This window comes from Scleropages formosus, chromosome 1, assembly GCF_900964775.1.
Source record: "Scleropages formosus chromosome 1, fSclFor1.1, whole genome shotgun sequence".
Taxonomy (NCBI): Eukaryota; Metazoa; Chordata; class Actinopteri; order Osteoglossiformes; family Osteoglossidae; genus Scleropages; species Scleropages formosus.
Window position 1 is genome coordinate 37,647,488 of NC_041806.1, and position 21,120 is coordinate 37,668,607.

The 21,120-nt window shown below is 42.8% G+C and overlaps 1 protein-coding gene across 6 annotated transcripts in view; it reads left to right on the plus strand.

Annotated features, from left to right (window-relative positions):
• The window catches only part of dnmt3ab (DNA (cytosine-5-)-methyltransferase 3 alpha b), a 144,331-nt gene that overhangs the window by 78,850 nt on the left and 44,361 nt on the right, over positions 1-21,120 (plus strand). For all 6 annotated transcript variants that reach the window (XM_029250489.1, XM_029250493.1, XM_029250502.1 and 3 more), the window contains 2 exons: positions 5,293-5,339; positions 13,815-13,961. In XM_029250489.1, the coding sequence (XP_029106322.1) occupies positions 5,293-5,339; positions 13,815-13,961 (194 nt within the window). The remainder of the gene's footprint in view (positions 1-5,292; positions 5,340-13,814; positions 13,962-21,120) is intronic.

Genomic DNA, 21,120 nt, shown 5'->3' on the forward strand with positions numbered 1-21,120 from the left:
TGTTATGCAAACATGAGTACATTCTGCAGCATGAATGGAATATGAAGAACAGAGATTGTTGACCGTCTTGATGTGTTTGTCATTAAGGTACGTGGTACAATACCACACACCATCAATTATGACACGTTATGTCAGGTCCGTTCCATCTGCCTACAAAGCCCGTTAATGTTTCTGCGTGCGCGAAGAAATCTTTGCTCCTGCAAAAATGCAAACGAATGTAAACGGAGACTAAGGTTCATGCAGGTATGTTTCCGAGAGCTGGCGGGGACCACCTCTGCTTGTGGGGACGTCACGTGATGCTGGTTACATTTTAGCGAGCAGCTTTGTGGGCTCCTAGGCCTGAGGCTCGGGTTACACACACAGTGAAGGAGAAGGCTTTTTGCCATTTCTCTTGCATTATCTCCACACACTCTGGCTAACCTCTGCTCGAATTGTTGAACAATGGAAAGTAGAGCTGTCGGGGGATTAATTACACCCCTTGGTGAGTTACAGACCTCAAGAATGTAATTCATCACAGAGGAGAGCCGTGCAATCACACTCACATTTCCTTGAAAGTGTATAAATGGTTTTTATGGGAAAATTCTTTACTTTTCACAACATGGTTTTTTTGTTTCTCTTCCAGATCTTGGATCTGTTTACGAATCAGCGAGAAGTACTCCGACGTTGATTATTCTTGTTTCATTTTCAATACGTTTTAGAGTAAATATTGAATGTCACACACGTGTGTATAGCACGTATCTGCAGATCTCATAGCAGTAAGACCTGTCTAATCTCTTCTGCGTGAGCAGTTGCTACATTTACTTGATGCCTGTGTTCTTTTTTCTCTGTGTTTCATAATTGAAACCTTCTTCATGTCCTGCAGAAGGGAACGATGAGGAAGGTCAAGGCGATTTGTAGGTGAAGGGAGCGGTCCTGTGCGCTGCTGTTGTAACCAGGTTAAGGGCCGCACGTCAGTCCACCATGCTAGGGCTAGGCTGTGCTGGGCTGGCCTCGGCTGGGCTGGGCTGGCCTGGGCTACGGGAGGGGAGTACAAGCACGTGAGAGCCACATCGTACCCCCACCCACCCCAGCCGGCGTCAGCGAGCGTAATTATAGACAGCTGCGGCTCGAGGGAGGGGATGTGAGGTTGTGGCGTGACATGTGCTGAAGTAAACCTGGCTTCTGTCCAGCTCCATCGCAGCCCTGGAAGCCGCTCCGGGCCCTTTCCATTGTTTAAACTCCGCTTTGTCCAGCCTCTTGGCCATTTTACATGACAGCATCCTTGATGTCCTTGGCACTCCCCTTCAGGCTGTTGGGTACTGTGATTTACCTTCAGAGAGGCCAGGCTCTGCTTTGTGATGTTCTTTGGAGAATTGTAGCCCAGCAATCAGTGTTTTAAATAGCCTGTGCATAACGTTAAACAGTCCATAACTTTTGTTTCTTTAATCCAAGTTCCCCCTTTCAGTCCGTGCTCATTGTTTTAATGAGTGTTGAACGTAATATAATAAAAGCAAGCTATGTTTATGTCTACCCCTGCTGCTCTCGTTCTGCTTTTGGAGAAGTTATATCTATTCAGTATGGGTGCTACATAGTTGCAGAAAATATCTGCCCCACAATAGGAATCTTTTACTGCCAGTACTCTGTATGCTTCAGTGTAACAGGATTAGTATAAATAAAAAATTTTTTCTTTATGCTTGTGTATGTCATCTGGTTAAATTGATGTGTTTGAATATGTTTAAGTTGTTTTTAATGGAATTATATTTCCTATTGTATCTCGCATTTCCACCAAAGCATGCATTTTTTTTTTACTTGAAATAGTAAGGTCAGGTGTAAGCTGTGTTCATGCAGTCCTATAAGTACACCTTCTAGATCACACCTTTTTCCTCTTGGCATTTGCAGTATTGGACCTTAACACGAGTGCACTCGGGTTAGGCTCCGGTTCGCCGCAGCCCTGCTCCGGACAAGCGGTTTCAGACAGACAGACAGAAAGACAGACACAAGCGCACTCGTGTCTTTTGTGGGGATGTTGGTTGTTGCTCGAGTTCTTTAGCTGGAGATGTTTGTTTCCCTTCGGTTGCTCTACAGTTTTGTTTTATTGACTAGAATCTCGTAGACCTTTGTCTGTGCTGTTTTTTGCAGCATAAAAACACTTAACTGAAAAATAAACCTTTAGGCAGCAACTCGTATGATGTACATTGCTTCATATGGTGGAATGTAACAAATCAACTGTGCTTGGAATCATGCGTCTGCGTCTAAGCCTCTTTCTGTTGACGTAATGCACTCATTGTTCTTTCTGTGACATGTACGTTGCTTTGGAGAAGAGTGTCTGCTAAATGAATTAATGTAAATGTAAAATGCACTAGCGCAAGACTGGAAAACCATTTTGAGAAATGGTTGTTTTAAAAATATTATTCACAGCAAATCTTTTGAATATCGCTTTAATCATATGACAGTCTTTTCATTGGATAGACATCGTTTAAAATGATATATGCAATGTTATGTGTTTGTTCTCCTTATGTTGGGATTAATTTATGATTGCTAAAAGTTATATGCAAGCGGTAGTGTAGCGGTTAGCTGTAGTCCTGCTGTGACACCCTTGAGACAGGTATCTTCCCTGCTGTATAAATGGGTTATTAATTTTAAGTACTACCTAAAAATTCAAGGGTGTTTTGAGGAAAAGCATCAGCTAAATGAATAAAACATAATATTAAAGCCAGTCCACAGCATGTACTGTTGTGAAAGATGATTTTCTTTGCTGATTAAGTTCCTCTGGTGGTCTTCATTTCTTGAACTGCAATGTCGACCACAATTTTGATGGTGTTTCTGTAATTTTTGCGCTTTTTTAATGAACTGCAGTGAATCTCGGGGTTGCTGTGCACAGCTGTATTAAACTGCTTACACAAGAAGCTGCATTATCTGTGGTAAAGGCCTTCAAGAAGTGAAAAAATAGGGCTTGGGTTCTTGATCGTTTCCTTCTTTTGCTTTTCCCCATCCACTGAATTAAATAATTCGGTATTTCTGAGTTTCTCAGTCTTGTATGATATTGAACTGAAAGCAGGCAGTGACATAGGACAGCCTAAGTTCTTACGTCCCGCAGTGTAAATTAAAAAAATAGACAACATGCGGAAAGAGTTTACCGTGGTGCCATGTTATTTTTAGCTTGTGGCTTTTGTTTCATTTTCCTTGAAGACACAGAAACCTTGACAGGCGACGTTTCATTCACTGCTGAGACTCGGTCTTCTCTCATAGTGAGCTCACAGTCGTTACACATTTGAATGTGCGTGTAGGGAGCACACAAGTGTTTCCATCAAATTCACATCATAGAAACTGAGAGCTGATCAGAAGAAGTTCTTCATTTTCACTGTTGTTATCATGGAACTTTGGCAGTGCTAAAATGTTATCATGGAACGTTAGTGATGTTAGTATTACTGAAATGACACCTGTTTTACTTTTTTAACATTTAGTAGTTGAGTGGTCCAGTGAAGCATGAACTTTAGGCTTACATCTCATGACTTTGGTTATGTTTTTACATGTCTTTGTGTTCCACGTCATTCCACTTACTCTCTTGACGGAGCACTTAATGGTTTAAAAAGAGCTGGAAAGTGTGCTGTCCTTGGCCTTGCGGGGCCTTGTGTTGAATAGCCCTGTCTTTGGTTTATAACACATGCTGAACTCGGTATGCGTGCATAACATTCAATACCATGCAGCAGAACTGCGGGAATCTGAAAGGGTCGCTTTTGCACTATGTAATGGGCGACTTGCTTTTAGACATTCATCTCCAAGAAATAACTGTGTTTTAACACAAAATCATCATCAAATTAAAAGATTCATAGTGGTCATATCTCTCATTTGCAATGCTTTAAAGGTGAGCAGTGACTTTAGAGAATCATGCAAAGTTTCAGTGTTACTCTCACGTAACAAATTCCCCCTGTGAATACTGGTCCCATTTAATATTTAGCACAAAGTGAAAGTGTAATCTGTTGCAGAGTGTGACCATAATCATTGGGTCCTCTCTCTCTCTCTCTCTCTCTCTGTCTCTATACACATATATATATATATATTATATACACATATATATCCCTCTCTCCCTAGTCCACGGCGCTGCAGATAAATGATGTATTTTGCCAGCGATGATTTCCAAATGACCCACTTTCCAAAGAGCTGGCATACAGGATATTCACAGTGACAAACATTGCTTTCAATTGTAGGTGCACACTTTTTTGGAGGACCCAGTTGAGTACGTCACTGTATTACAGCTGGTGTCCTCCTCCTCCTCCTCCACAAAGAAGACACAGTGGAGCCAAACCATATCATTGCAGTGTAAAAAGGCAAGGAGGAGTTTCCAGGGGCTAGGTACTCTCCAGGACACGACCAAGCTGCTTGAGAACTCCTTATACTTATGTTCTCTGGGTGGTCTTTATTTACGAAAAGTTGCTGTTTACCTTTCAAAAGCCTATCCTTTCATGCAGCAGTACATATAGAGGCATGTGTGACATTTATCATGCAGTCAGCATGGAAACTGTTACATGGTTTGCGTTTCTTTAAGATATCATATTTGGCAATGAATATTTTGTTTCTCTTTCATTCCTTGCACTGTGAAATGGCAAATAAGATCTCTCCAGCTCGTGTATGGTGTAAATGTTCATGCACCGTAACTTCATGATCATCCCCAGATAAGCCTTTACACAGCCGCTACGCCGGCATTGCCTGTGAATGTTTGTTTGTGTACCTTATTATTAAAAAAAATTGTAGGAGGTTATCGGGATTCATCCATCCTATGTTTTATGCACCTACTCCGGCAATGAACATCGGTGCATCAAGTAGAACGTAACAAACTAGGTTTCCTTAAGAATCACATGTCTGCAGCCATGTCTCTTTCTCTTAATGTAATGCACAAATTGTATTTTCACTGAGGTGTAAGTCGCTTTGGAGGAAAGTGTCTGCTAAATGAATAAATGTAAATAATACAAAATGGAATCTGTAGGCTAATAAAACAGTTAACGCATTCCTTAGGTTTGTACTGAAGTACTGGTGAGGCAAGCTAGGACCAAAGGTGTGTGTAGTCAATCTAGCCAACGTAGATGAGTGCACTGATGTGCAGAAAGTGCTCTTGGCGACTCTCCATCTATTGTGCATGTGGTCTCCCGTGTGTTTATTGAAATAGCAAAACATTTAATGCGGTTTCACTATGTGTTTTTAATTCCCAATGTTCCAGATGCTTTGGGACAGAGCAGTATAGTCGAGCAGTGATCCACAGCTCCAGGTGTGAGCAATCCACTCTGATGTTGCTCCTCTCTTCTTCTTGTATTTCAGATGTGGAGGAGAAGGAGGACACCAGCTGTAATGCAGTCCAGTCTGAGGTAAGTCCTGGGTTTCCTGTCCTCTGGTAGATACCCAAATGTAAACCTGCTGGTGAAGTTAAATAAGCATCCTGCTGCGATTCCCCCATAGATTTTGTCATTATTGTTGACCTCCTCCTGCAGTTCAAAGGATGGTGCTTTTCCAGTGGTCTTTGTATTCTGCTCTTTCAGTCTTTGGTATCACCTCAAAGCTAACTGAACATCCCCACAGCTCACTGCAGCTCCTTCAGATAGGAAAAACACGAGCCAGGCAAGGCGGTGTGTGACGTGAAGGCTGCCAATTTATAACGGCTCCTTTGTTCTTTACATTTTTTCACATGAGACAGTTGCACAAATAAACTGGCATCGCTAGCAAATTGTCTTTGGCTTAGATCATGACGCTTGGGCTTTGTGTGTCTATATTTAGCTGCCATGCGTCCTAGTGCTCATGCCTCAGTCGACTTCCCAATTTGAAAAGAGAGGTATGCAGGAAGCTTGGCTTGTTTTCAAGCAAATACTGATCATTTCTGTTTGTTTTCTTTTCTGCTGATTGCCAGATTCACCAGAGAATATTCACTTTTGATCCAATGAAGAGTCCATTGCCATCGTGTAACTTTATGTGCACGGGACACGTCCAGCTTTGCGCTTGTTCTTTGGCTCAGTCTGTGTTTCTGCTTCTTTGATGCTCCCTTTAATCTAGTTAATTTATTTCCACTTGAGCATACCATGTTTATGCTTCATGGTTAACCATCTACTTTGCAAGAGAACACTTGAGACAATTTGATTTTGTAAGGCTGGATGGACACTGCAAAATTTCAGCCCTGATTTTGCCAACTCGGGCAACTTCAACATCTGGATTTATTTTTCCACTTCACAATCCCTTGGTCAATGCTGTCGGAGTTTTAATGCCACAAGGTCAGTAGCAGAAATGGTGCACTTCTGATCTAGTCCCCAGCCCTGTCAGTTACATCACAGTCATTTTAAACATATTTTGAATTATTGGAACAGTAGTAACATGTCTTGTTAACAAGAGCTCAGGGTATAATAGTGATGAAAATATGAAGCACATTTGAACCCAGCAGGAGGTGGAAAGCCAAAGTTCATTCACAGTTCATTGATCTACTTCATTCTGATTTTGTCAGCCAAGTATATTTTACATCCTAAGAAAATAATACAGTCATGGCCAAAAATATTGTCACCTGTGCACATTTTATATTAAATTTTAATAATGCAACATTTCTTCCAGATGAGTGGAAATTCAAAAAATCTTTTGGTATCCATATATAAATTTCTTTGGTTTGCAATGGAAAAAAACTAATAAAACTGAACTATTTATTGCATCTTAGCTTATTCCATAAGAAACCCTAAAATGGCCTAGACAATATTATTTGCACCTTTGAAAAGCAGTTAGAAAAAACTGATTTCAAGCAGGGGCTTCTCCTTTACTTTGGAATTAAACTCACCTGTGGTGAATTACAGGTTACTGCAATATAAATAGCACTTAGGCAACCAGTGTAAACAGAGAAAAGGAGTGATTCTACTATTTTGTTTCACTGTGTGTACTACGGTGAGCATGGAAAAAAGAAAGAAAAGCAAAAATAATTTGTGGAGATCAGACACAAGATTGTAGCCAAGTACAGACAATCTCAAGGCTACAAGTCCATCTCTGGAGACCTTGATGTTCCTGTTTCCACACTATGTAGTGTTATCAAGAAATGTAAGGTCGACAGCTCTCCCTGGACAGGGCTGTAAGCAAAACCTTGATCCAAGAGTGAAGTGAAGGATTGTTTGGATTATGGAGAAAACACTTTGATCGGCTGTTACGCAGATTCAAACTGACTGTCAGACATAAAGCTACGAGTTTTAACTCACACCTTCTATTGGCAACATCATGGAAGGGAGTTATATGGTCAGAGACCCAGGAGGACCCCACTGCTAAGAGAGAGACATAAGAAAACCCCACTGCAGTTTGCCAGAACACACCTGTACATGCCAAAGTCCTTCTGGGAGAAAGTCCTGTGGACACATGAAACCAAATTAGAGGTTTTTAGTGAAGCACACCATCTATCTGTTTGCAGAAAATGAAATGAATCCTGAATGAAAGATACACCCTCCCTAAAGTGAAATATGGAGGAAGTTCAGTAATGTCTTAGGGTTGCTTTGCTGCCTCTGACACAAGGTGTCTTGAGCATGTGCATGACATCATATAATTAGGAGGCATTTTGGAGCACAGTCTCAAACCCAGGGTCAGACAGCTAGGTCTCCTTTGAAGGCCATGGGTCTTCCTGCAGTAATATGAAATAATATGAAAACAGTAGTTGGGGAAGGCACCCTTTAAATCTGGGAGAACTGGAGCTGTTTGCACAACAGTGAGCCAGAATGCTAGTAGAGCACTGCAGGAAGCTTATATGCTATAAGGAAGCATTTGGTTACACAGGGAAAAAATAATGGTCAATAATTTGTTCTTTTCTGGAGGCAATTGTGAGTTATTTGCAGCAAGTGCAAGGTTACCCATATTTTTGATGCTAATGTATGCCTACAGTACTGGTAATGTAAATAAGGTTAGCCACTGTCATTTTGTAATGACGCTGGGGGGGGTGGGGGCAGATGTAGATTAATGTAAATAGTTGGTGTTAGTGTCTATTCCTGTACATAATCCGGTGTTCCTTTCTGATTGGCTGTTACATTTCTTATGCTTAATTTGCCATGGGGGGATTCTGGGGGGTTCATGGGGCAACCTCCCAACCATTGTGTGGAGTAGAGGGGCTTAGAGCAAGCTGGGGAAACTTTCCAGTATTCAGGGACAGCTATGTACTGCCTGGAGCATCTTTGTCAAAAGTGCTATTGAAAAAACATGTATACGTTCAATAAAGAACATTTTTCTAGAACCCTGTCCCCTGAGCTTGTCTCCAGTAGCTCCATGGGGGGACGCTACACTGGTGTCAGCAGCGGGATGGAGTAGGGTTCATGCGTGCAGACTAGGAGTGTGCATCAGAGGAGGGAACATGCACTGGAGACACAGGATCTGCATCGGAGGACCATGGAGTTGCTTGCTGCCCTGGAGCAGCTGTGGGGACTCAGGAAGTGACTCCTCCTACAACACTGTAGGAGGAAAATGACATGCCCCAGCCAGCTCCTAGGATGACAGCCCTGGAGGAATCGCCGCAGAAACCTGCACTCTGTCTGCCGCGATATTCGGGGGCAGTGCCATGGGAGACCTACGAGGTACAGCTTCAGCTAGCAGTGCAGCACAACGGCTGGAGCACGGCAACTACAACAGCAAAGCAGGGACTAGCCCTGAAAGGGAAGGCATTGACTGTCCTGCTGGATGTAAAGGCAGACCAACATGACGAGCTGTCTGCACTCACGGTTGCCCTGGGGCACCGCTTTGGCCATCAAGAAACGGCAGACCATTACTGTGGACAGCTCACAGCCAGACCTCCCAGCAAAGGAGAAGCTTTGGGGCGCTGGTTGCTGACATCCAACTTCTGGCACGCCGTGCGTACCCTGAATAACGCTCACCCATCCAGGAAGACTTGGCGCTACCGGCGTTCCTCTGGGCGCTCACCCCAAGAGCCTGTAGCAGCACGTCAAGCTTGCCGTTCCAACTAACCTGGATGCAGCACAGCACAAAGTGGAGCCCGTGGAAGCCATTCTGAGGGATGCTGTGAAGCCCATGTGCCCTTGCCATGCCCTGGAGGATTTCACTGATGACGAGACGGGGGAAGAAGTTTCCTGCCAAGCTGGAGCGCCGGCCCCGCTACGCTGGTTGTCCACCATCTGCTGACATTGCCGAAAGCGAGGGCACCAGGTGCGTCGCTGCAGGGAGTCCGCTCCCATCTCATCTCAGGGAGACGCCAGAGGGGTGGCGCCGTGAGAAGGGCTTCACCCTGTGACTGTGCCCCCTCTCGAGCCATACCATCCTTCCCAGTGGCCTGCCTGGGGATGCTCCGCTGCCTCTGCCTGCCTTGCCTCATAGAGGGCGTACCCTGCAAAGCCATCCTGGACACGGGACCTACAATCTCCATCGTCTGCACCGGGCTGCTGCCCGGAACTGCATGCCATCCCCCTGAAGGATGGACCGAAGTGTCGGTGAACCTGCGCACAGTCACAGGAGAGACCATGGCGATGTGGGAAAGACAACTCTTGTGCATGGCCGTGAGCAACCTGCAGCTAGAGCACGAGTTCTGGCTCATGGCAATCCAGGATCCATGCGTTGTGGGGATGAACCTCCTGCCCAAGATGGGAGATGTACTGGATTTAGGCAGACAATCGCTCCAGATCGCAAGGGAGGCTATCAGTCTCACTCCCCCTCCATGGCAGCGGCAGCAGACCAACGAGGCCCAGATTCCCCTCCCCAGTTCGCAGGTGGATGAGACCGGGGCTGTGCGCGGTGCGGTGGTGGATGGAGAGACCCGGGCACACAGCAAGGCAGGATCGAGATGGCATTGCGGGGACACCACAGGCATGGAATGCAACCCGCAGCCCTCTGTAGAAACTCGCAAACTGTTGTGGACACTGTGACAGCGCAGCAGGGCGGGATTTGATCAGAGCCAGTGAGAGCAGTTGAGGGAGCTCCTGGAGGCCTTTGCGGACATCTTTGCGGCCAGGGATGAGAACTTCACCAGGACGGATCTGGTGCAGCACCACATCGAGACAGGCAACGCGATCTCCATCTACTTACGACTGCATCATCTGGCTCTGGTGAAAAGGCAGATTTCGGAGGAGAGAGTTAAGAAAATTGCGGCAGCAGGCATCATTGAGTGAGGAAGTCCATAGGAGCTTCAAGTTGCATGTCATGAGAGAGGTATGCCACGAGCTGGAGGGTGCGGAAGACATGCACTATGTCTCTCCACCTGCAGAGCAACAGTCTGGTGGAGCATTTTAACCCCACACTCACCACACAGCTCTCCATCCTCACCTCCCGACACCAGCGTGACTGGGACAGGCACCTGCCCCTGGTCCTGTGAGCATGCCGCTCCACCATCCAGGAGTCTACTGGCTGCACGCCCACCCTGCTCATATTTGGGCGTGAGCTAAGAACACCGGTGCACTTAGCTTTCGGCAGCCTGCCAGAGCCCCAGGTGAGTGGAGAACTGGGGCCGGAATTCCTTCAGCACTTGCAACAGCACCTGGAGTCTGCACACGCTTTTGCTAGGTGCCACCTGACAGAGGAAGGGAGGCGACAGAAGCACACATACGACATGCAGTGTCATGGGCGTCCCCTGGCACTAGAGGATTGAATCTGGGTCTACAGGCCCTGGTGAAAATGCGGGCTCTGCCCCAAGCTCTCCAACAGCTGGGTGGGTCCCTGCGTTATCCTGAACAAGCTGTCAGATGTCATCTACCAGGTGCGGATGGGGCCCAGGTATCAGCCGGTGATTCTACACTGGGACAGGCTCACCCCTTACCATCCTAAGGAGCCCTTACCAGAGCTCCCCCATCACAAGTCCACCAGGTCCAGCAGACTTACTGCCTCCTTGAAGGCCCAGGAGAGAGCGCAGGTTGCCTCACCACCTTAGGGACTTTCTGCTGGCTGGATCGACGGTCGCCAGGATGGACAACTTCTGAGAGGGCATTGTAATAACACTGACCAGAGCTGATGTAGATTAATGTAAATAGTTGGTGTTAGTGTCTATTCCTGTCCATAGTCCTGTGCTCCTTTTTGATTGGCTGTTATGTTGCTTATGCTTAGTTTGCCACAGGGGAATCCTGGGGGGTTCAAGGGGTGACCTGCTAACCATTGTGTTGTGTAGGGGGCTTAGAGTTACCTAGGAAAACTTTCCAGTGTTCAGGGACTGCTTTGTACTGTCTGGGGCGTCTTTGTCAAGACTGCTATTGAAAAGACATGTACGCGATCAATAAAGAGCATTTTTCTAGAACCCTGTCTCCTGAGCCTGTCTCCAGTAGCTCCATGGGGGGACGCTACATTGGTGTCAGCAGTGGGATGGAGCAGGGTTCATGTGTGCAGACCAGGAGCGCACATCGAAGGAGGGAACGCGCGCTGGAGATATAGGATCTGCATCGGAGGACCACGGAGCTGCTTGTTGCCCTGGAGCAGCTGTGGGCACCGGCACCAGGCAACCAGCAAGCGGCTCCTCCTACAATGTTTCACGTTAAGCATTAGATCAACAGGAAATTGAATTTTTTATGACCTTGTAATGTGTGAGAAAGTGCATTTTCTTAGTATGACAAGTCAAAACATACAGGGAAAATGATGTGATAGGCTGTCTGATATCAAGGCATTGAAAGTTGTGTAGTGTCCACCCAGTCTTAGTCCAAATTAGTTAATATTCTGTTCATACAGTCTTGGATTTCTGTCAGACTTCTCTTTTTGAGGTGTATTTGTACCAATGGCTTCTTCCAGTCCCATGTGTGTCTTTATGTGGCTTTTTTGTCCTGTATGCTGAAACTGACACATTTTATACACCGGAGTTTGAGCTGTATAGCCTAAAGGATGTCTAGTCCTTTGTCACCTGTTGTTATAGCAGTCTGTCACATTATGTGTCTTGCTTCCAAGCAATGCTGTTGGCCTCTAAGTTTGTTAGCAATTTTTGTTTATCCTATGTTTCTTCCAGATGACATCTTGGGCTTTTCGTGTTAATGAGAATTCATAATTATAATAAAGGGCCTGCTCTATAATACTTATAGTGCAGTTCATTAATAACTACAAATATATTGCATTAATACAAAAAAAACACATTTTTTCTGTATTTTCAAGGCTTTAAAATAATTAACTTCAAGAGAATGCTTTTTGACTCGAGGTGACCCTCAGTTAATCATGAACTAATACTGGTTTAGGAAGTTGGTTAACTATGTCTGCTGTGTTGTTGAATTTTGGTCTTCAGCACCTATTGAGCAAAGAGGTCAAGTTAATAAAATACAGCAAATGATAAAGGGAACAATGTATGATAACCAGTCTGATTGTCTGATTGTTCAGCAACAAATGGCTCCTTTGTATTTACCAACAGCCTAAATGCATCTTACATCACTTATAGATTTATAAAAAGCATATTGAAAATGGAAGCAGTATTAATGTGATTCTCAAAGTGTTAAAAAAAAATCTGTATTTTGTGTTTATTTACTTAACATTTGTTCCTCATAATATTTTTGTACCACAATTGCAACCAGTGTATTTGTATCTGCACTTTGACTGGATGGAGAATTCAGCTTTTTAGTACTGATTGTGATTTTTTAAATTGCATGACATTTTAAAATGCACATTGCAATTGTTTGTTATTGAACGTTTGCCAATAAGGTAAACCAAGAGACTGTTTGAATCAGATCAAAATCAAGTTATTAAGCTGCAATGCACCCTTCACAATACACTTAGCTATTCAGTCATATATTAACTGTGACCCTAGCGGCCTTGTACTCCCAAGGCATAAAGTGCTTCACTCAGTGAATCTATAACCAGGCACTTAACCTGCTGGGAAGGATTTTCCTGCTCAGAGATTTGTTGGTGTACCTATAATGCACATGATGGTTGCACCAATGCTGCTGTATTTGACCCCCAGTTTCCCAGCTTGCTTCTGCTGCAGTATTCTCTCAGCAAGGGCTTGGAGATGAACAGGTAGGACAAGATCCTTTGGGATATGTTCAAATGGTGGAAGGCAAGCTGACTGAAGTCAGCCTTCCATGTGAATGCCTTAGAAAATCCAACAGGAAAGATATACATGCAGGTATACAGCTACAGCCCTACTTGTAAATATTAGCCACCAAAATGACAGAGATTGAACATGTTTATTTGGTTGAAGGCATATATATGAAAACTAATAAAAATGGTGCTTAACTGTAAAGTATCGATTTGCAAAGCAGCTTGAGTGCTGAGAGTAAAGGCTTTTGTTTGGTTTTACTTCAAACTGATTGAACAGACAAAGCAGCCAAAAAAATAGTGCAGCGCTTTATCCATATGTAGTCCTTATACTGCCTAAAAGGCTTCAGTTCACGGGACTGGAAAACATAACTTGGAAACTTGGCCTGAAAACAAAACTTGGACTTTTTCTCAAAGGTCATCTGTTTAGAGGCAAAGTACCAAGAATGGCACAAATACTCATCCCACTCATCAGGTTGTTCTTGAAAAAATGCTGTGCTCAGTGCTGCAGGGACGTTGCATTTCTCATAAATGGTACCGAATGGTATATGAATTGAGGATATCAAATACACTTGGTTTTCTCATGGAAGGCGTTCTCGTTCCCAGGCTATGTGCTGCAGTTAGGGAATATACAAGACAAGAGAACTAGCCAAGGACATATAGACCCTCAGAGGGGCATGCCAGAAGGCCACAGCAAGCTTAGTTCCCAAGGCTTCTGGAGCACTCATGGCTTCCCCTCTATGCTCCACCAGAACATGTTTCAAGTTAAGCTCCCCTTGTCTCGCAGTGGACTCCTCGTAAAGATGTTCCACTCTTTAGCTTTTGCTAAGGGGAAAACAGTCAAAAGGCTCATTGGATTAATTCCTTTTGTTTTCCCGTGTTTTTTTTATCCCTTTGAACAGGGAGATCGAACGAAGCACCGTGGGGGACTGGGCGGGGAAATGAGCCTACGTCAAAGGCCCATGCCGAGAATAACCTACCAGGCCGGCGACCCTTATTACATTAGCAAGAGGAAGAGAGATGAGTGGCTGGCCAAATGGAAGATGGAGGTGAGTATCTGGCTCTGCAGAGTCCCACAGACACAGAGTGGTGAGGACCAGAGCCATGAGGGAAAGCATAGGCCCAGAGCGCTCGTGTCAGGAGTTTCGAAGCCAAGTGTATTTGATGGGTCATTTAATATCTCATGAAGGTACCATTTATTTAATCTGATATGCTTTTTTGGTTGCCATGCTTACTGAAAATGTCCTGTTCTTTGTTTTTGCCTATTATGAAGCCATCTTGAAATTGGTTTGTTGCACTTTATCATATAATCTTTGCTTGGAAATATCCATCCAGAGAAAAAGCCAGAGGCTTTCACACCATATCCTCATGTACATTTGAGATTTTGGAGATGTTGGCAATTGAATTTGCATCTCAAATGAAAGACATAAATTTTCTTACAGAGACAATATTTTGTTTTGTAACTGGTCACTTAAGGGGCTGGAAGAAATGTACTCCACATTTTTGTTGGATCCTGTCAGAGTAGCATTTTTTTCATCATGTTAGGTAACAGCTTCAACTTAGAATAAAATATGTAACTTTTCCATTCCTGTCAAGTGTCCTTTATTATATCTCAGTTACTTTTACCCCTACAAGAAGGAATAAGGAAAATGGTATCATAGCATATGTATGGCAACTTGTATCTTTAGTTACAGTTTAGTTTAACTTATGCTGTTAAAGAATTTGTGTTTCTCAGTTCTTTTTTTATTATATACCTAGAACAGTGATTGTAAATCATTCTTACATGAGTTACAGGAAATGCTCGTCTTGAACTGAAACAGCTGGTATGGTGGTTTTCAGCACAGGTGTATTTGAATGAGTTAAGATTAAATTAAACTTCTCCTGGGGAACAAAGGGAAGTTTCTAATTAGATGAATTTCAAAATAATCACATGCCCAACGTTATGTATATTTGCTGAATTGTTGGTTTTCTTATTGGGAGAATCAGGAGAGACTTAATTTTTATAAACCTATGGCCTTGATGACCACTTTGAGTAAAAGGTCCAGGAACTTGGTGGACAGTTTGCAGCGACTCCCCTTTGAGGAGTGAACTGGTCATAATGGAATATGTAAGCCTTAATGGGCAAGAATCTCCTGAGCTTGCCTTGTTCAGCTGCTTCAAGTAGTACGAAGCAGATGAGAGAATGCATTTATTTAATCAAGGATGTTTGAGTTTTTAAAGAGGTTTCCATTAAAGAATTTAGGTAGTGGCAGTCCAGTTTTTTGATTCACATAATATCAGAAAAAGTTCATATAAAAAAAAAAAATTACTAGGTAGGTGATTTGGAATTGTGGATTCTTGGAGAAAGTTTTATGTAACTACTCGTGTGATGTACATTGGTTCATATGGTGGAAAAAACTAACTGCTCTTAAGAATCACACATCTGCATCTAAGTTTCTCTTCTTGCTAATGTAATGCACACAATTTTTTTTAGATGTATGTCGCTTTGGAGAAAAGCATCTCCTAAATTAATAAATGTATGTAACGTAAATGTAATAGGCTTGTGATGTTGTTTTTAATGCTTTTTATGTTCTTAAAGTTTTCATTTAATTTTGTTCATATCAGAAGTTATCTGTTCATCTGTTGACGTAAACATGATATCTTTTCTGTGACTGGCTCACAAGAAACTCACAAATTTGCAAAAAGTAACAAATTTATTCCATAGACTATTTGATTCTCTAAGCCCCTGTAGCTAAATGAGTTGTCAGTGATTTTAGTGCTATCTGTACTCATCATATTTGGAATAATCACATTTAAAGAGTTCTTTTCTTAGTTTTAGAGATTTTGTGTGAAGCATAAAAGACTTGCACTCATCAGAGAATCTTGCTGAAGGAACCTTTTACTGCAGTATCTAAAATCGTGAATTTTGCCTTTAGTTTTGCTGTAGGATTGATACTGTAGTAGACCAGTAGTGGGTAGCCACCTGAAGAGAACTATTTTTTTATGAACCATTAATGGTCAACACATTTCTAGTTTGAAGGCGGAGAAATGCAATAACACGGTGTCCTGTGATTGACACTAATCAAAGAGCAAAGGTTCTCAGTGAACTCTAAGAACACGTTTGTAGATGTTTTGTTTTTCTTGTGCTCCTGGAAGGCAGTAATGCTCAAAACTGACCCAACCCACAAAAAACCAAGCCATGAAAGGTTTACATAACCGCTTTCATTTGGGTCACCCAGAACAATGTGTTTTTAGATAACCAAGCATTATAGTTTATATAGTTTATTGTCAGTCTTAACAAGAACTTATTTATCACTCAGCAAAACAGGGAGGTGTTCTTCCTGGCTGGAAGTGGTTTATGGGTCTGCCTGTGTTATTTTTATGGCAACGAAACAAAGTGAGAAGGGGCATACAATGAGCAAACGCATGGTTAGTGTTGTTTTATTAATGATATTGTTTAGTAGAAAAGCACTGGTTTGTGCACTCTTTATAAAGCAAGCACTAGTATGACTCACTTATTTGTTCAAGTCAGAAGTTTCAGAGGAGCATTTTTAAAAAGGCTGCTGAGGCACTGGCATTCAGTCTCTGCAAAGACAGCTGGGCTTGGGACACTTCTTGGCCTGTTGTGAAGAGTCTTTCTAAGAGAATAGTGCACTGAGTAACACTGCCACATTTAGTGCCGCCTCAGATCAGGTGTCTGGCCACTTGGCCATCGGGTGGAACTCCTGGTATCCTGCCGAGCCTAGTACTGAGAGGACATAAGGAGGACTGGCCTGGAACACTAAGCGTAACAGAGTGCCTTCTTCACGAACCCCCACTGCTGTCCTACTTTGCAGTCTGGCAGGGTCCAGCCCTGTTAAAGCTCATTAGTCACAAACACCTTTTCCGAAGCAGGCTTAGCAATGGCCGTCACATGTAGGCAGGACCCAGAGCGTTCCCTGCATACTGAATGCCCCCCTCATTGTCAATATTTAATTACAAGATAGGGGTAAAAGGCCACAGACCGGCTCCCTCTTTCACACTGTGCAACGCAATGCCTCATTATTCCTGTCTGGAGGCCGCAGATGCACAGAAGTGTTTGGCCGCTACCATTTTGCTGTTCTCAGCCTCTCAGATTGGTGAACAACAGCAGGTTTCAGGTGTCTCTGCAGATGCCGAAGATGTTTACATTCCTCTCGGCCTTTTGGTTTTGAGCAGAGAAAAGCTTCTTTGTGGTCTTCTTTTGCTGTGTATGTGAACCCATTGACAGTTTACATAATGATGTACAGTAACAAAGGGTTAGGTTGTTTAGTGTTTTTAAGGTGCAAAATAATGAGATTTCTGCATAACGTCACAGTTGTCTACATGTATTTTACTTTTCACGGCCATAACAACTTGTATGGAGGGAATACAGTAAGGAGTCTACCAGTTAATTTTTAAGTGTGTTATAAAACATTCAACCCCTAGTTATGCTGATGTTTTTTGCATATGGTAGCTTTTCACAGAAATATCTCCAAAGCAAAACAGAATTGTGACATGCAAAGAAATTCCACAGCCGGGGAGTGACAAGGCAAGGGCGACAGTGGGTGGATTTTGTTTGTTTTCATGTCTATTCCCCACAATTAGGAATTGAAGAGTTACAGAAAGCCCATATTAAAACAGCTCTTTAATGAGTGGGCACTGGCTTTGTAGCTATTAAACTGAGAATCCAACAACTGACAGAAACAAAAAGTTAAGCAATGTTGAAACAGTGAGTCAGCACTTCTTCAAAACATCTATCATTCCCAAAGTTCAAAATCACCAATTCCAAGTCTATAGAACATAGTTTATGGCTAGGGGGGCCCTAAAGTCTTGAAGGTCTCCTTCCCAGCTTCTCATCTTCTTTGCAATTCTGCTTCTTACTTTAAAGAGTCTATTGATTGCTCTGTTTGTCTGTACCTGGTGTTTGTTTTTCCCTTATAAGCAAGGACTTTCTGTGTACATTATTTAAACAGTTGTTTTAAAGTATTTGCCTAGTGGTGAGTAAACTCTGCATGATAGTAGAGGAAAATGCATTTTGACTTCTGTAACATCAGAAGTTAAAATGCATTTTCTTTTACTATCATGCTTTGTTAAGTAGTTTTAAATATTTGCTTAGTTGAATGTTTTAGAACACACTTAAAAATTAACTGGTAGACTCCTCACTTTATTCCATTTGTGCATGATAGGACACAAGAGTAATAGTTGCAGTGAGATAACAGCATGAAATTTCATGTGCTGTCTGTGTTTATTAGTATGAACATTATATCTTCATTTTAAATTTACTGTTCTTTGTGTTTTTTGCCTTGACGTGTCATATGTCATCATCTGATTGATAACAGCTATATCAATTAGTTTAGTGATACATAATAAGTTCGATCATGTCACATTGTTTTTCTGCAATAGCCACATAAATATCACTGAGAAATTTCGTTTTTTTTTTGTGAAGCTTCTGCCTTATCCTTTTAAGTTTTTTCCTGGATTAAAATTAAGGGTTAACTAAATGGAAGCAGACTTTGGTTTGTTTTTTTTTTTTTTTTTTTTCTTTCGCTTCTCTACTCACTCTCTTTTCCCCACAGCCAATAGAAATTTGACACTCCTCTGCTGTCGAGAGGCCTGTCTAAAGTGTGGTTAAAAAGTGGCCTCTGCACGACCAGAAGTTTCGAAATCTCCATTTCCGTATAGATAGCTCACAGCACATGACCTACATCCTCATTAAAGATAAGACCGCTGTTCAGACAACCCAGACTCCCTCAATGAGGCCTGTCAACCTGCAGTCGTAATTTAGTATTTTGATGAGATTGTTCGCAAGACAGCAACAGGTTTGAAGCCAGTTAACCAGAACAGAGGCCAACAAGTGTGTTTATTTAGAGTTTCGAATCTTCTCTTAGCAGGTGAGCTCTTTGCATAGCATAGTAACATTCTGAATCTCAGAGCTTGTTGTTTATCTCACCTGTAAGTCAGAAGATACCCTTATTTAGAATGTATGTAAAGACGTGAGTGACTTGTGAGGAGCAAAAGAATAAATAAAACTTTGAATTGCTGTAGATGATCAGAATGGCTTTCACGGACAAATCAAACAGTTGTCCGGAATGGAGAACAAATACTAAAATTATTCACCCGGAGAACTGCGCAGTATTACACTTTGAAAAGTGAACAAAGGAAATAATCTAAGTCATATTATAGTGCTCCAAACAGGCATTGAAATGGTCCCAGCAGGTGTTTGAGGAAGTCCTTCTGAAGAATATCTCTTCACCTTTCCTCGTCCTGCTGAATGAAAGCATAAGTTTCTTTCTCACTGACACTGCCTCTGAGAGCTGCTCATTATGCGATTGTCACATTATCACACGTATGTGTCTCAGATACATCTTATGTGTGATGTGTGTCTTCACTTGTAAAGAATATGTATTCTAACAGTTTAACTGAATTATTCTGGATGATTGATTAGTATAGTAAAGGAGATTAAGGGACACACTGTAAGAGCAGAAGTTAAGAGTTCTGAAGAACACAGGAAGCTCTTTTTCTTCGCTCGACTGTGGTCATCAGTGTCAGCAGGGGAGACGGGCCTCATGTCAAGGGCATTAGTATTAACCAGCGAAAGATCCTGTCTTACGGCAGCTGTGTGCACTACAGGTAACACAAGCCCGTCTTCCTGTTGACACCTCTGGGCTCAGTGAATGCGCTTCTTTGAGGGCTTTCAGTTAATCTTGCTGAACCGCTGCAGCATTCGCTTTCCAAGCGTTCGATCAAAGCTCTGAAGGTGTTTTTCCCTACTTGAACTTGTGAAGGTGCACACAGAAATGTGCATTTTTAAACAAACAAAAAAAAAATTTCAAAGTTACATTTTTTGCTTTCTTTCATTTTTATTCCCTTTTTGCCACACATCAAGACGCTAAGAGCTCCGTATCCCTTATATGAAAAACGGAAAATTCTTAAACCAAAAATTAAAACGGGACCAAAATGCATGTCCCTACTTCACTGTACAATTTGCTTTTAAGCTGGAAGAAAGGAAGCTGAAGTGGTCTGTAATAGTGCGATGCGTGTAGTTAGCTGGGGTTTGTTCCAGATTGGAGATTTGTGATCTTGTGGTGTTTTCTCTAGTAGCTGAACCGATCTGATTATAAATGAGCATGTAACAAAAAGCAAATAAATAAATAAAAATAATTGTAGATATCGCTCATTGATGTGCATGTTCAGAGGAATGAAAGAATGTGTTCTGGGTTAGAAAACGTGGGATCAGCGGAAGGAGCACTAAAGAACTTTTTTCTTTTCTTCTGCCATGAAGACGTGCCGTTTGTATGCTGTTCCCGCTGCACATCATCAACACACTTTCCTCTGGAATCCATTAGAGCCATAATTATTGGCACCGTCGCCTGGAGATCTGCGGAGAATCAAAATGGTTGACAGGGAGGGGGTGGAGGGAATGCGTGTCCCTGAGGTCCTAAGCTCACCGCTCGGCTGGGAAACCGGCCTCCGCTAAACCCCGCTATGTAGCGCGTCACTTAGCGCTTGCAGTTGCCGAGGCGCTGGCAGGGTTTGGGCTCGACAAAGTCAGCGTGGCCGTAAGATGGTGCGACGCTCTAACTGCCGTCTTTCTTCGCGTTGTCTGAATGAATGCGGTGCTTTTATCTGAGCTGCGCCTGAATACGTTCAAGGTCCCGTACTTCCCTTTGCTCAGCGTTCGTAAATCCAAAAGCTTTCCTAGCACGTGGTCTGTCATTCTGTGGAGCTCAGAAAGACGTCAGCGTAAAATAAAATGCCGAAGCGTTTTGGTACATTTACATTTATCCATTTAGCATGCACTTTTTTTGTTTAACAAATTAAATGTACGGTTCAGGACAAACAAGTGCATTTCATCACAGACGAGCTTAGAAACAGACATGGTTGTTGAAGCGCAGCTTGTTTTTCCGGTGTCGCCGTTTTTCGCTTGCGTACGTTACTTACGTAGGAGCCTGTAGAATCGAGAGTCGGATAGGCTTATTAGTTCATATGTACTCTTCTTGCTTGGAGGTACTTTATCACTGTTTAGGGCTGTAACCCACTGCAGAATGTTTAAGGCATTTGAGTCAGGCTAGGTATATTCAGAAGTGTCGAGGGTTTCGTTCGAGTATTCTTTAATTCGTGCCAAATGTGACGAACAATTAAATGTAAGAAAAATTTTAAAATATGTTTTGGGGTCCTCTTTCATGTTGGACTAATTTTGCTCGAGAGCCTGCATTTCAGCTGTCGGTG